General features: G+C 50.0%; 1 protein-coding gene across 9 annotated transcripts in view; it reads right to left on the bottom strand.

Moving 5' to 3' along the window:
* Nucleotides 1–15,444, bottom strand: part of PXN (paxillin) — a 59,858-nt gene that overhangs the window by 24,599 nt on the left and 19,815 nt on the right. For 3 of the 9 annotated variants that reach the window (XM_030938799.1, XM_030938793.1, XM_030938796.1), the window contains one exon: nucleotides 13,166–13,229. The exons of 3 other annotated variants lie outside the window; for them this stretch is intronic. Coding sequence is in view for 3 of the 6 variants with exons in the window: in XM_030938793.1 (XP_030794653.1) it covers nucleotides 13,166–13,229 (64 nt within the window). In the remaining 3 variants the exon portion in view is untranslated. Of the gene's footprint in view, nucleotides 1–13,165; nucleotides 13,230–15,444 lie in introns of those variants that run through there. 3 more of the 9 variants (XM_030938800.1, XM_030938794.1, XM_030938795.1) reach the window with 2 other exon arrangements.

The following is a 15,444-nucleotide window of genomic DNA, read 5'->3' as shown; positions in this document are numbered from 1 at the left end:
GACAGTCACACAGTTCTTTGGACACCCTCCTGGCATCCCACCTGCATGGCAGTGTGGTAGAGTGGAAGGAATGGGCCTTCTAACAGTGAGGAGGATGGGTTCAAATCCGCCACTCACTAGCCTGGGTGACAGTGACTAAATCATTATGGGTTTTAGTTTACTCAGGCACCTCATAGCACACATAGTGAGTAATGGATGAAAAGGAATGTGAAAGCCATCCTGGTGACTGGGATAAAATAAACGTTAACCTCCCACTCTGACACACAGGAGACAGTCAGTAGATCCACATCACTGATTTTCATCTCCCGTAAGGCCAGCAGGGGGAGGAGTCCGAGCCAAGGACTGCAGCCAGGGATCCTGGGAGCTGTGACAGGTTGTCACTAACTCAGCCTTCTTGCTGAGCAAACCACTGACCTCACCCTCTGTGTCTCGGGTTCATTCCAAGTCCTCCTTGGAGAACGTCAGCTGAGCCCAGGCGCCTCCGACTCACTGCCTAGCAAGGACCGAGGCAAGCGAGGGAAGCTGCAGGGCCCCAGCGCCTCCACCCCCACCCCATCCCTACTGCCTGCCGGGAAGTCACAGCTGTCTGAGAAGCCTGTGGCTTTGAACCCAGAATCGCGACAATAGAAGGAACTGCCCAAGCTCCACAGTAGCTCCCAGAGGAACCCAGGAGAGAGCAGCCTCTGCTCCTGCCACGGAAGCTCTGACCCCAGCAGAGTGCCAAACAGGGATCCAAAGACGGGGCTGTGAGGCCAGAAAGCAGCTCAGGAGGGGGTGAGGAGTGGAACAACCCTTCCTGAGCATCCACCAGGAGCCCAGCCTTGCAGGCCCATTTGTTGCCAGGGATTAGAATGCGGACACCCAGAGCCGCCCCATGAGGCCCCATGAGGACAGCGCTGCCTGACTGCAGAGATTACCCATGTTCTTCCCAGGACGCCCCACAAGGAGAGGAATGATCGCTTTCAGCAGCTGTCCCTCCTCTGCTCGTCACCACTCTCCACTCCCACAACACACATCCCCAGAGCCCCCAGAGGAAGCCAAAAATGCAGGCTGCTGGGTTCCGCTCTGCCGCTGCCCACTCCAGGTCTCCGGTTCTCTTTTCTCTCTGCCTCCTCCTCACCCTGTGCCTCAGGAGTGGTCTTGAGCTACGGAGGAGCCCCTAGTGGTGGTAGAGAGAGCTCAAGAATTCTGAGAAGGCTGGTGCACTCCATGTTCTGGCCTAACTTGTTGATGTGCAAGGCCGACGCGCTCAAGTGCTTTCCCCCTGTGCTACGCTGCTGATGGGCCCATCTGAACCCCAGGATGCAAGATGGGCCTGCCCCAGGAACCAATCTCTGACCTCACACAGATGACATCAGAATCATTAGGAGACACACAGGCAGACAAGGGACTCCACTGTAGGCACCGAACCAGCCAACAGGGGACAGTCAGCAAGACAGCCAGCCTAGATTTTCCAGCCCACACTCAGCCTAGCTGTTCCCTTCAATGGACAGCCACATGTCTCACCCAAGCACTTTTCCCAATGAGCAAAAATGTAGGCAGTTCCATGTCTTGTACTGCTGTTTTTACCTATTCTGTGTCTGGGCGCAAGAGGCCTCCAGAGGGCACAGCACGCTGGGGAAACACAAGTCTGAGCATAGAGCTATCCTCAGCCACTGGTTCTCGACCCTGACGTGCCATCAATCAGCCATGAGGTGTGCCACCAGTCCCTGGCTAATCATCATAAGGTATGGACATCTGCAACTGATTTTTTTTTTTTTTTTTGAGACAGGGTCTCGCTCTGTTACCCAGGCTGAAGGCTGGAATACAGTAGCACGGTCTCAACTCACTGGTCTCCACCTCCTGGGCTCAAGCGATCCTCCCACCTCAGTTTCCTGACTAGCTGGAACTATAGGTGTGTGCCACCATGCCCAGCTGATCTTTTTTTTTTTTTTTGAGATGGAGTCTCACTGTCACCCAGGCTGGCATGCAGTGGTGCCATCTCAGCTCACTACAACATCTGCCTCCTGGGTTTAAGCAATTCCCTGCCTCAGCCTCCCGAGTAGCTGGGATTACAGATGCCTGCCACCACGCCCAGCTAATTTTTGTATTTTTAGTAGAGACAAGGTTTCATTATCTTGGCCAGGCTGGTCTTGAACTCCTGACCTTGTGATCCACCCACCTTGGCTTCCCAAAGTGCTGGCATTACAGGCGTGAGCCACCGTGCCCATACCCCAGCTGATCTTTTAATTTAATTAATTAATTAATTAATTTGGGACAAGGTCTCACTCTTTCACCCAGGCTGGAGTGCAGTGGTGTGATCATAGCTCACTGCAACCTCAAACTTCTGGGCTCAAGTGATCCTCTCACCTCAGCCTCCCAAGTCATGAGGGCTACAGGTAAATGCCAGCATACTTGGCTAATTTTTCTATTTTTTGTAGAGACAGGGTCTCAGGATGTTGCCGGGGTAGCCTGGAACTTCTGGGCTCAAGTGATCCTCCTGCCTCAGTCTCTCACAGTGCTGGCATTATGGGCATGAGCCACTGCACCTGGTCATTGCTTGCATGCTTATGTGCTTATGTATATATGTATGTATACACACACACACACATATATATATGTACATACATATACACATACACAGAATTTCACTTCTGTTGCCCAGGCTGGGGTACAGTGGCATGATCACGGTTCCCTGCAATTTCTGCCTCTTGGATTCTAGCAATTCTTGTGCCTCAGCCTCCCAAGTAGCTGGAATTACAAGCATCTGCTAACACGCCCTGCTAATTTTTGTATTTTTAGTAGAGATGGGGTTTCACCATGCTGGCCAGGCTGGTCTCAAACTCCTGCTGGTCACTGCTTTTACTCTGGAGAAAATAAACTGAAGTGGGTTCAAGATGGCTCCATGACCATCAGCGCCACCCACATGTGTTCCAATGCATTTACTTGAGTGAAAGAAAGAGCCAGGAGTGCACAGAATGCCAGACACACCCTCGGTGTCATCTGAAGGCTATGTCCTGACAGCGCACCATTTGAAACCACTATCATAGATGGTCACAAGTGCTGAGAAGTGGGGGAGGGGAGGGGAGTCACGCCAGCTGCCCCCAGAGTGCTCCCCAAGCTGACCCTCAGTGACCCTTTTGCCTCCCTAGAAGTGTCTACATCATCCAGCCCTGGGTCTTCTTGGGCACACAAGTTTTGGAAGTCATCTGCTGATTTCAGGGCTCTAGGAAATGATGGGGGCCCTTGACAGCTGGTGTCCCCACAGAGAGTTGGCACCTCCTGAATAAGGAGTGGTCTCAGGAGGCCCATCCCATGCACAGAAGCTCCAAGTCTCATCTCAGTCCCCCCACCCCACTGAGCTTTGTAGGCTCCCCAGGCACAATGGTAGGCAGCATGTCTGACCCGACCCAGGGCCCTGGTAGGATGGTATCACTGAGCTACAAAGGAGGAATGCCCCCGGCCACTGTCCTGAAGAGGGCAAAGCCAATTTCTCTGGAGGCCCGGAGACTTGCCAACTCTCCACATGGGGAAATCTGCCTCTTCCTGGACAGGGAGGAAGCAGATGGAGCTGCAGAGTCACACTGGGAAACCACAATAGAAAAAAAGAGAGAAGATATTTTCCTGAAACAAAAAGCACTCAGGGAGACCTCTGGGCTTTCAGCCTGGCTGGTGGAGCTCACATGTAGGGATATCAAGGTGCAGGGGAGAGAGAGAGGGTACGAACAGAACTCAAATGAGATCACGTTATAGTTAGCCTGCAAGAAGCCCACTAACCCCAAAGCTGAGGAAGCAGGCCAAGCAAATGCCAAGCCTCATGGGTAAACTGAATGGAGGTGTCTGTGCCCGGGGGCTCATGCAGCAGAGAGGGTTCCAGCGCTCCAACGAGGCTTAGCTGGCCTGGCCTCCCTCCACTGTGCCCAGCTGGCTATGCCAGGGACTGATGGGAGAGGGGGTACACACCTTGCCCCTGGTTTGGATTTTATTGCAGAAGACACTCTGGGGCTCTGCAAATCCAGCCCAGCAGAGCCAGATAGCAACAGCAGTACATGGCAGCAATGCCCAGAAACACCACACAGAAAGTCCCCACATACACACATGGAGCATTCCAGAAGGTTGTTTGGAAGTTGGATTTTGAGCTGTGGAGAATGTCTTCTAATAGAAATGATACTCTGCGGGGAAACCTAGGTGACTGTTTAGGTAGACCATTTACATCACTAGCTCCAGCGGATGCTAGGTTCTGCCGTATATGCAGAGACTGCTCTCTTGCCATAAGTGCCAGGGTGAACCCCATCATTTCTCCTTCAGACAGTGACTGCTCTGTGCCTGGCTATGTATGGGGAGCACAGCTGTCCTTGGATGCTCCTAAGCTAAACTTCCCAAGGACAGCAAATCCCATGCTTCTGCCCCCTAACAACTGTGCTGCAACACAGGGAGCTTCGTGGCCAGCTGGGGAACCTCTGATGGGAACCAAATGGTCAGGTGGGGCTGCTCCTTCTCCTCCTGCCCATCTTTAGGTTCAGACAGGAAATGGCCACCAAAAAAGCCAGGGAGCTGAGCAAGTACCTGTCCCACTACTGCCCTTTCAGGTGCTACTGGTTTCTCTTTTTTAAAAGGTGGAAGTTTCTGCCGGGTGTGGTGGATCATGCTTGTAATCCCAGCACTTTGCGAGGCCAAGGCCAACGGATCGCCTGAGGTCAACAGTTCCAAACCAGCCTGGCCAACGTGGTGAAACCCCGTCTCTACTAAAAATACAAAAAAATTAGGCCGGGCGCGGTGGCTCACGCCTGTAATCCCAACACTTTGGGAGGCTGAGGCGGGTGGATCACGAAGTCAGGAGTTAGAGACCAGCCTGGCCAGCATAGTGAAACCCCATCTCTACTGAAAATACAAAAAATTAGCCAGGCGTGGTGGTGGGCACCTGTAGTCCCAGCTACTCAGGAGGCTGAGGCAGGAGAATGGCGTGAACCCAGGAGGCAGAGTTGCAGTGAGCTGAGATGGCGCCACTGCACTCCAGCCTGGGCTACAGAGCGAGACTCCGTCCTGGTACATCACCAGCACACAGCCAGGCATATCATTAGTGCCTATCTCACCAGGTGACAGATGGGGGATGAGGAGCTATCCCACCCACAAAGCTGACATCCCTGATTGCCCCACCAGAGCAGGTCATGCCCAGCACTGCAAGCCACAAGCAACCACAGAGAAGGTGCTCTGATAGGTGTCAGGTAGCCTGACTCTCCCACAGTGCCTCTAGAGTCATTTGTTAGGACACCGGGACCAGACCATCAGACTGTAAACAAGATCTGGGCTAAAAAACTGAGAGGCTTTGCAGGACCCAACCAAAACAGCAATCTCTCTCCCTGGCTTTGAAGCCATTCCCAAGTTCAAAGGGTCACCAAGCAGATGCATCTGGAGGCCCCCGCACTTGTGGTGTGGGAAGTTCAGTGCACAAGCCAACGGGAAGAAGGGCACTGCTGATCCTCCCAGAAGTCCAGTCCAAAGACCGGCATCGCAGCCCCACAGTGCTCCCAACAATGCAAGTGCCAAGAAAGGAGTCCAGGGATGGCCCTTCTGAAGTCTCCGCCTCCTAACTCTGCCAGAGCATTCAGCCATTGGAACATCAACACTGGCCCGCCCAGGACTGACTCCAGAGGCCCTGAGTGTCAGGCTAACAGTGCCCATCGACTCAGGGTGGCCTGCACCTGGCCCCACAATCCACCCTCTTCCTGCTGACTCAGTTCGGCTCCCCACCCCTGGAGCAGAAGTATTCCACATTCTCTTTTCTTCCCTTTCTAAGGGAAAGGGAGGAAGACAGTCCCCCGAGGGAGCTAAACTTGACATCAGAAGTCTTAATCTGGCATCTAGAGATGACCCTCCTGGGTATCTGTGGACTACCTGAAATTTCACTCTCATGTCCCTACCACACTACTCTGGGGAGAGATCCCAATAGTCATGGTCCAAAGGGGTTGGGAATCTCAAAGAAACCACGGTCCTGGGCAGGCCTGACCGTGCACCACCCTGCCCCTGTCAGCTCAAGGCTTGGTCCTTTGAAGACAAGTCTGATCACTTGGGGGCTGAAGCTGCCTCATCTTCACCTCAATCCCAGGTGATTGGAATTTCTAGAAGGGGACCCGCCTGGGCACTGACTCAGGCAGCAAACTCCAGCAAAGCCACCCCAGTTCAGAGGACACAAAACAGATGTGGCCTCGCTTGGGTATCCAAGGCAGAGCCACCTGCACCTATCTCACATACCTCCTCCCAAGACCCTCCCTTCGACGCTCTCACTGGGACAGCCTCACCTTTACTAATGACAGCTCCAATCGCGTTCACAAACACATAGTGCACATGGGCACTATGCTGGGCATGGGAGGGGCCAAGATACAATGCCTGTCCCCGGGGAGCACTGACTAGCAGGAGACTGTCATAAATGAGGGGCAGAAGGCCTTGAAAGAGGCAATGGGCCAGGAGGAAAGGGGAGGGGCTTTCCAGGCAGAAGTGGAAAACAGCCTGGGAAAGTGCCCAGACAGAGGGGATGGGAGCTCAGAGTGCAAGTCCCAGCTTGATGGAAGAGGAGTCAAGGGCTGAGGGCCGGCTGGGGAGTCTGGACTTACAAGGGCAAGCCACAGAAGGAAGGCGGTCAGCAGTGGAACAGCAGGACCAGGCTTGTGCTTTACATCACTCAGGCAGGGGAGATGAGAGAGAGGCAGGGATCAACTGGAAGAAGTTGCAATACTCTACATGAAACCAGGTAAAATCAACGTTACCTGGAAACTGAGTGGATATGGAGAAGGAGCGAGGAGTGCAGGATGCCTCCCACGTTTGTTTCCTGCGGGAGGGATGGAACAGCCACCAGATGAGACAGGGAAGAAGGTCTGCGGCAGGGGTCAGGTGATGACGGTAACAAGGGATCAGGAGTCACTCCAAAGACAGGCAGAGCCACAGGGTTCCCTGAGCCAGGGCTCAAGGACTGTTTTCTCTGGCCAAGGCACCTATCTAAGTAACAGTTTGTTAAATTATATGGTACCCTTCTCCTGAACATAAGTTGTTCTCCCTGTCTGGCTTTGGGAGAACTTCAGGAAGTTGCATGCAGCCTGCTCTGGGAATTCTCAGAGTGCTCAGGAAGACTATGGGCTCCCTTCCTCTGCCTGCTCCCATCTGCACTGAGTCTGCCTCTGAAATTCAAATACAAAGCCAGCCCCATCTCTGACAGCCCTCCTCCAGGAAAAAGAGGGGTCAGGCTAAGCAGGTTATCAGAGGAACCAGATCCTTCCTGCCACATGAGCATGCGGCGCACCCCTGGGGCCAGAGGGCCCAGGACACAATCTCAGGCCCCAAACCCTCATGGAAATGCCCTTCAGAACTGACCCACGGCCCCAACCCCAGCTGACCAGAGAGAGACTTTGCACAGATAAAGCTCATCTCATGGCCAAGTGTGGTGGCTCATGCCTGCAATGCCAGCCTTTGCGAGGCTGAGGCGGACGGATCACTTGAGGTCAGGAGTTTGAGTCCAGCCTGGCCAACATGGAGAAACCTTGTCTCTACTAAAAATACAAAAAATGGCCAGGTGTGGTGGTACACACCTGTAATCCCAGTTACTCAGGAGGCTGAGGCAGGAGAATTGCTTGAACCTGGGAGGCAGAGGTTGCAGTGAGCCGAGATCATGCCACCGCACTCCAGCCTGGGCGACAGAGCAAGACTCGGGCAAAACAAAAACAAAAACAAAAAAAAACCCACCTCATCTCACTGTAGGATAACAGATGCCACAGAGGCCAGCCCCATCTCAGCTATCGTAGCAAGGTCATCCTCAAAAGGTCATTCCAATGAGGATGCAAAGCCTAATAACAGTCCTTGACCTTGTGGCTCAGGATAAGTTTGATTAGCTTGAAAGATCCAACTGGACACAGGGCACCAAATCACTACCAATGAACTAAACACACACACACATCCTCCCTCCAGGCCTCTGCATGAGTGAGCTATTCCCTCTCCCTAGACCTCTCTCCTGTCTTCTTTACCAGGCTAAATCCTTTCTAATCCCTTGAGACTCATAATAGCTTAGTTTATCTTCTTCAACAAGAGGATAAAAAGGATCCATCCTGCCTACCTAGAGAAAAAGCAACGTGTTGTTTTTATGCTGGGAAGGCCTCTTTCCAAAATCTTATCATAGAACGACCATTTAAGTAAAGGACAAAGGTTGGGGCCTTTTCTAAATGTTGAGGTTCTATTTAAACACACAACAAAGGGCTGGGCATGGTGGCTCATGGACTACAAGTCCAAACATTTTGGGAGGCCAAGGCGGGACGATTGCTTGAGGGCAGGAATTTGAGACCAGGCTGGGCAACACAGCAAGACCCTGTCTCTACAAAAAATTTTAAATAATTAGCCAGGTGCTATAGCACACACCTGTAATTCCAGTTACTTAGGAAGCTGAGGCTGGAAAATGGATTGAACCCAGGTGTTTGAAGCTGCAAGTGTGCTCTGATGGCATCACTGCACTCCAGCCTGGGCAACAGAGAAATCCTATCTCTTTTTTTTTTTTTTGAGACGGAGTCTCACTCTGTCGCCTAGACTGGAGTGCAGTGGTGCGATCTTGGCTCACTAAAAGCTCAGTCTCCCGGGTTCACACCATTCTCCTGCCTCAGCCTTCCAAGAAGCTGAGACTACAGGTGCCCGCCACCACGCCCAGCTAATTTTTTCTATTTTCAGTAGAGACAGGGTTTCACCTTGTTAGCCAGGATGGTCTCCATCAACCCGCCTCGGCCTCCCAAAGTGCTGGGATTATAGGTGTGAGCCACTACGCCCGGCCAAGAAATCCTATCTCTTAAAACACACACAAAACAGTGTCAGTTTAAGGTACCATTTCCTCCAGGAAACCCTCCCTGACTTTACTCCCCTATAAAGGGTTTGAGGCTCCATTCCTTTGAGTTCCCAAAGCACTGTGCAATTCTATGAGAACACATCTCAAGCTGGTAGGAACTGTCTGCCTAAGGGGCCATGTCTCACAGCCTAGGAATAGCACGGTGTGGGTAGGGAGTATGCCTATATTCATCTTCATCTGAGCATTGACCAGAGCCTAGCACATAATACGGGCTCCATGGATGATACCAAACAAATCAACAAATGACCCACGCCAAGCTAGTCTGCTGCTGAGATCAGCCTTGCCACTTCAGCTCATGCCGCCTCCCAGTCCTCCCTAAGAGCTCACTATATGCAAAGCCCAGTGAGGGAGAGCAACACAGGAGCACAGGGCCCGAGTTGTTCCTACTCTTCTATCCCAGAATGTCCCATCTACTGTGATCTAGTTGCCATCACCCCTCCCCAACCAGCAAAACTCCTACCCTAAAATAAAAAAATAAAAAATAAAAGGAATAGTCCACAAGATTTTGTGGCTGGAGCACAGCCCCCGTGGGTACTTAAGGTTTAAACTCACTGGGTGGCCTATCTGGCTTCCTTTGTGGGTGGGGAAGGGGAGCTCCACGAGGTGGACTCAGGGCATAGGAATGAGGCAGCTGGGAGGGAGTCGAGGCCTGGGACTGGGTGACTCTTTGGTGCTGGGGAAGGAGGAGGAGGGGCATCATGTAGCAACAGAGCAAGAAGGAATAGGAGTGTGGCAGCCCCAGGTCCTGCAGATCTGGTCACACCTCTCCCCCATGGAGCAGAGGAGGTAGGGAACGTGAGATGGAATGTGTGGATTTTCTCAAACGTGCATCACTGGAATGTGTCAGCAACACCAAGCATGGGGCTGTGTAGCCCAGAGAGACTGACAGCATCGATTATGATGACTGAACCACAGATGGGATGAACCACAAAGCACGCACAGATTAGTGAGGCTGAGGGAGTTCACAGGCAGGGAAACTAGCCAGGGAGGAAGAAGACAACACGTTCTCAGACAAGAATGGGAAAAGGAAGGGAAGAAAAAGAAAACAAAAACAAAACACAATGTTTTCCCAACATTTTTGTTAACTTCTTTAGACTTTAAAAGGCCTTTGGGGCCGGGTGCGGTGGCTCAAGCCTGCAATCCCAGCACTTTGGGAAGCCAAGACAGGCAGATCACGAGGTCAGCAGATCGAGACCATCCTGGCTAACATGGTGAAACCCCGTCTCTACTAAAAAATACAAAAATCTAGCCGGGCGATGTGGCAGGCGCCTGTAGTCCCAGCTACTCAGGAGGCTGAGGCAGGAGAATGGCGTGAACCCGGGAGGCGGAGCTTGCAGTGAGCTGAGATCCGGCCACTGCACTCCAGCCTGGGCGACAGAGCGAGACTCCGTCTCAAAAAAAATAAATAAATAAAAGGCCTTTAAAAAAAAAAAAAAAAGAATGCTAGAAATATTAAATGTGTGATAAATATAAAAGGTGGACTACATAGCATGGGCTTCATAATATATGTAGAAATAACACAAAAGACAGGAGGGAAATGGAAATACACTGCTCTTACATTACACATGAAATGGTATGATTCGAAGGCAGACTGATTAATTTAAACCTGCAAACCATAGAGTGACCACGAAAATAATCAAACCAATGAAGTATAGCTAAATAAGCAAAGAGTGGAAATAAAATGGAACCCTAAAACATACTCAGTGAGTCTAAAACAAGGCAAGAGGCCAGACACGATGGCTCACACCTGTAATCCCAGCACGTTGGGAGGCCAAGGCAGAAGGACTGCTTGAGACCAGGAGTTAGAGACCAGCCTGGGCAACACAGTGACATTCCATCTCTACAAAAATAAAAATAAAAATAAAAAATTAGGCTGGGCACAGTGGCTCACGCCTTTAATCCTAGCACTTTGGGAGGTTGAGGTGGGCAGATCACTTGAGGTCAGGAGTTTGAGTCCAGCCTGGCCAACATGGTGAAACCCCATCTCTACTAAAAATACAAAAATTAGCTGGGCAAGGTAGCGCATGCCTGTTATCCCAGTTCCTCTAGAGGCTGAGGCATGAGAATCACCTGAACCTGGGAGGCAGAGGTTGCAGTGAGCCAAGATCATGCCACTGCACCCCAGCCTGGGGGACAGAGAAAGACTCTGTCTCAAAAAAAAAAAAAAAATTTAGCCAGGCCGGGCACAGTGGCTCATGCCTGTAATCCCAGCACTTTGTGAGGCTGAGGCGGGCAGATCACGAGGTCAGGAGATCGAGACCATCCTGGCTAACATGGTGAAACCCCGTCTCTACTAAAAATACAAAAAATTAGCTAGGCATGGTGGTGTGTGCCTGTAGTCCCAGTTACTCAGGAGGCTGAGGCAGGAGAATCACTTGAACCCAGGAGGCAGAGGTTGCAGTGAGCCAGGATCATGCCATTGTACTCCAGCCTGGGCAATAGAGTGAGACTCTGTCTTAAAAAAAAAAAAAAGAAAAGAAATGAAGAAGAAAAATGTAGTCGGGCATGTCAGCACATGCCTGTAATCCCAGCTACTCGAGAGACTGAGGCAGGAGGATCACTTGAGCCTAGGAGTTTGACACTGTAGTAAGCCATGGCTGCACCACTGCACTTCAGCCTGGGTGACAGCAAGACCTGTCTCTACAAAAAAAATTTTTTTAAAAAAAGAAGGCTAGAAAAGAAGAAAGAATAAAGAACAGATGGCACAATGGAAAATGAATGTCAAGATGATAGACTTCAATCTAACCACACTGATAATTACTTTAAAATTTAAAAGGTTTATATACTCCAATTAAAAGGCAGAAATCGTCAGGCTGGGTAGAAATGCAGTATTTAATACATGCTATCTACAAGAAACACACTTTACATATAAAGACACAGATAGATTCAGTGTAAAGCAATGGGGAAAGATATACCATGCAAACACTAATATCAAGGAAGGCAGAGTGGCCCTTGGAGGGAGCCAGCTGGCAGCTGCCACTGAGCTCTGGTGTGCCCTCGCCTGCTCCCAACTTGTCACTGTTTGCCCTCACCCCAGAACAAGTCAGCTAGGAAGCCACACCATAGCTATGGCTTTCAAAGCCATCTGTGGAACTAGAGGTGGCAATTTATTAAATCAGAATTACCCTAACCTGCTGCAACATCAAATCTTTGGAGAAGGTGTGTGCTGACTTGATCAGAGGTGCCAAGGAAAAGAATCTCAAAGTGAAGATCAGTTTGGATGCCTACCAAGACTCTGAGAATCACTATAAGAAAAACGCCTCGTGGTGAAGGAAACAAGGGATCGTTTCCAGATGAGAATCCGCAAGTGACTCACTGACCTGGATGGTCCTCCCAAGATTGCTAAGCAGATTACGTCCATCTGTCCTGAGCTGAGATTCAAGGTTAAAGTCACCACTGCAGATGTTTGAAGCAACTATTTTATTAAACAGAATAGCAGTTGTTTAAAAGAAAAAAGAAAGAAAGTTGAAGTGCTTCTGTAAATATCAGACAAGGCAGACTTCCAGACAGGAATATTACCAGAGGTAAAGAGGGACATTTCATAATGATAAGAGTCAACTCATCATGAAGACATAATCATCCTAAATGTACACCCACTCAATGACAGAGTTCTAAAGTAGATAAAGCAAAAATGGACAACACTGAAAAGAAAAAGCGACAAATCCACAATCCTAGTTGGAAACTGGAGATTTTGACTCTCCAGTTGAGAAAGCTCAATAATTGAGAAAAACCTCTTCCAAAGGAAGCCAGGGGAAGATAAAAGCAAATAACCGAAGAAAGGTGAAGAGTAGGAGGACAGCAGGCTGACAGACTGCTGGTCTGGGGAACGTGAGGGACCCCAAGCCTTTGCTCACAGAAGAAGAGGCGGCTGGAGGATGGCCACAGAGCAGGAAATCCTCCCTCCTCTGTACACAGCCCACAGACCTTCCCCAGAGGGAAGCACACCAGCTCACACCACACTTCTCCTGGGGTCACTTTCAGTCCCTGATAATCCTGGGTAGGGGTCAGTGCTCAACAGCCCCCACTGCCATCAGCAGACACCTGGTTTATTATGTTTCCTCAATTACTGCACCCCCGAGCACACCATATATGATCCACAGATGACTTTCTCTCTCTCTCTCTCACACACACACACACACACGCACACGCACACACCAGACTGTCCCCTCTCTTCCCTCCTCCCCAATGGCACCGCGTGGCATCACCCTTACCGGCGAGCGGGAATCAGAACAGAGTCTACAATGTGAGCAATGGGCTGTACGGGACAGTCACTGAATCCAATCCCAGCTCTGCCACTAACCAGCAACTCACCTCGGGCAAGTCGCTCACCTCTCTGTCCTTCAGTGTCGTCATCCAGAATACCTACTTCAGAGGGCTGTTGTGAGGAAACGATAAGGGAACACAAGGGAGGTATTTAGAACAGTGGCTGCCACAGAGTGAGTGACACTATATTAATGCTGGCACTTATGGCCAGGTGCGGTGGTTCACATCTGTAATCCCAAAAGTTTGGGAGGCTGAGGTGGGAGGATCACCTGAAGTCAGGAGTTCAAGACCAGCCTGGCCAACATGGTGAAACCCCATCTCTACTAAAAATACAAAAATTAGGCCGGGCGCGGTGGCTCAAGCCTGTAATCCCAGCACTTTGGGAGGCCGAGATGGGCGGATCACGAGGTCAGGAGATCGAGACCATCCTGGCTAACACGGTGAAACCCCGTCTCTACTAAAAATACAAAAAACTAGCTGGGCGAGGTGGCAGGCGCCTGTAGTCCCAGCTACTCCGGAGACTGAGGCAGGAGAATGGCGTAAACCCGGGAGGCGGAGCTTGCAGTGAGCTGAGATCCGGCCACTGCACTCCAGCCCGGGCGACAGAGCAAGACTCCGTCTCAAAATAAATAAATAAATAAATAAAATAAAATAAAAAAATAAAAATAAAAATACAAAAATTAGCTGGGTGTGGTGATGGGCGCCTGTAATTCCAGCTACTCTGGAGGCTGAGACAGGAGAATCGCTTGAACCTGTGAGGTGGAAGTTACAGTGAGCCAAGATTGCACCACTGCACTCCAGCCTGGGTGACAGACCAAGACTTTGTCTCAAAAAAAAAACCAAAATGCTACCAGTTATGATTCCAATTATGTAAACACACATGTACCAAAAATATTTTACAGAAATACATTAATTTATGAATTGTGGTCATCTCTGGATGATTCTATGAGCTTTCATTATTTTCTTTCTTGGCATCTCTGTAGTTTTCAATTTCTGTTTTTTGTTTTGTTTTGTTTTAGACAAGGTCTCGTTCTGTTGCCCAGGCTGGAGTGCAGTGGTGCAATCACGGATCACTGCAGCCTCGATCTCCTGGGCTCAGGCAATCCTCCCACCTCAGCCTCCCGGGGGACCACAGGCGCACGCCATCACACCCCGCTTTTTTAATTTTTTTTGTAAAGACGAGATTTCACTATGTTGCCCAGGCTGGTTTTGAAATTTTCTACAATGAATATGTATAACACTGATAATCAGTTTTTAAAAACCAGTAAAATATTTATTTTTTTTTTTTTTTTTTTTTTTTTTTTTTTTTGAGACGGAGTCTCGCTCTATCTCCCGGGCTGGAGTGCAGTGGCCGGATCTCAGCTCACTGCAAGCTCCGCCTCCCGGGTTTACGCCATTCTCCTGCCTCAGCCTCCCGGGTAGCTGGGACTACAGGCGCCCGCCACCTCGCCCGGCTAGTTTTTTGTATTTTTTAGTAGAGACGGGGTTTCACCGTGTTAGCCAGGATGGTCTCGATCTCCTGACCTCGTGATCCGCCCGTCTCGGCCTCCCAAAGTGCTGGGATTACAGGCTTGAGCCACCGCGCCCGGCCAAAAACCAGTAAAATATTTAAAAAACACAAATATAATTAACCCATTTAATACATATTTATAGCAATATACAAAAATAAATTTTAAAAACTGTGAAGATATTTAAGGCCAATTACTTCTTGGCCTTTTGAGTATCAATACATGCTACAAATTGGATGAAACTCGAAAACATTACACTAAGTGAAAGAGGCCAGTCACAAAAGGTCACATACTATATGATTTCATTTTATGATTCCATATTATATGATTCTACTTTCATCAAGACCAAAAGTAGAGTAGTAGAGGGAAGTGGTAACGGGGAGTGATGAAAATGTTTTAGAACTAGATAGAGAGAATAGATGCACACCACTGTGAACTTACTCAATGTCACTGAAGTGGAATTTAAAATGTTTTGGAGGCTGAGTGTGGTGGCTGTAATCATCCCAGCGCTTTGAGAGGCTGAGGTGGGAGGATAGGCTGAGCCCAGGAGTTCAAGACCAGCCTAGGCAACACAGCGAGACCTCATCGCTACAAAAGATACAAAGACTAGCTAGGTGTGGTGGCGCACATCTGTGGTCCCAGTTGACGTGGGAGAATCACTTGAGCCTGGGAAGTCAAGGTTGCGGTGAGCTGTGATCACACCACTACACTCCAGCCTAGATGACAGAGTGAGACCCTGTCTCAATAATAATAACAACAAAGTGGTTTTCTACCTTTTTATTTAAGAGGTGGATGGTGTCTTGCTATGTTGCCCTGGCT

This window comes from Rhinopithecus roxellana, chromosome 10 (assembly GCF_007565055.1).
Source record: "Rhinopithecus roxellana isolate Shanxi Qingling chromosome 10, ASM756505v1, whole genome shotgun sequence".
Classification (NCBI taxonomy): domain Eukaryota; kingdom Metazoa; phylum Chordata; class Mammalia; order Primates; family Cercopithecidae; genus Rhinopithecus; species Rhinopithecus roxellana.
The sequence above is the reverse complement of the archived record's forward strand: the minus strand, read 5'-3'. Positions and strand labels throughout refer to the sequence as shown.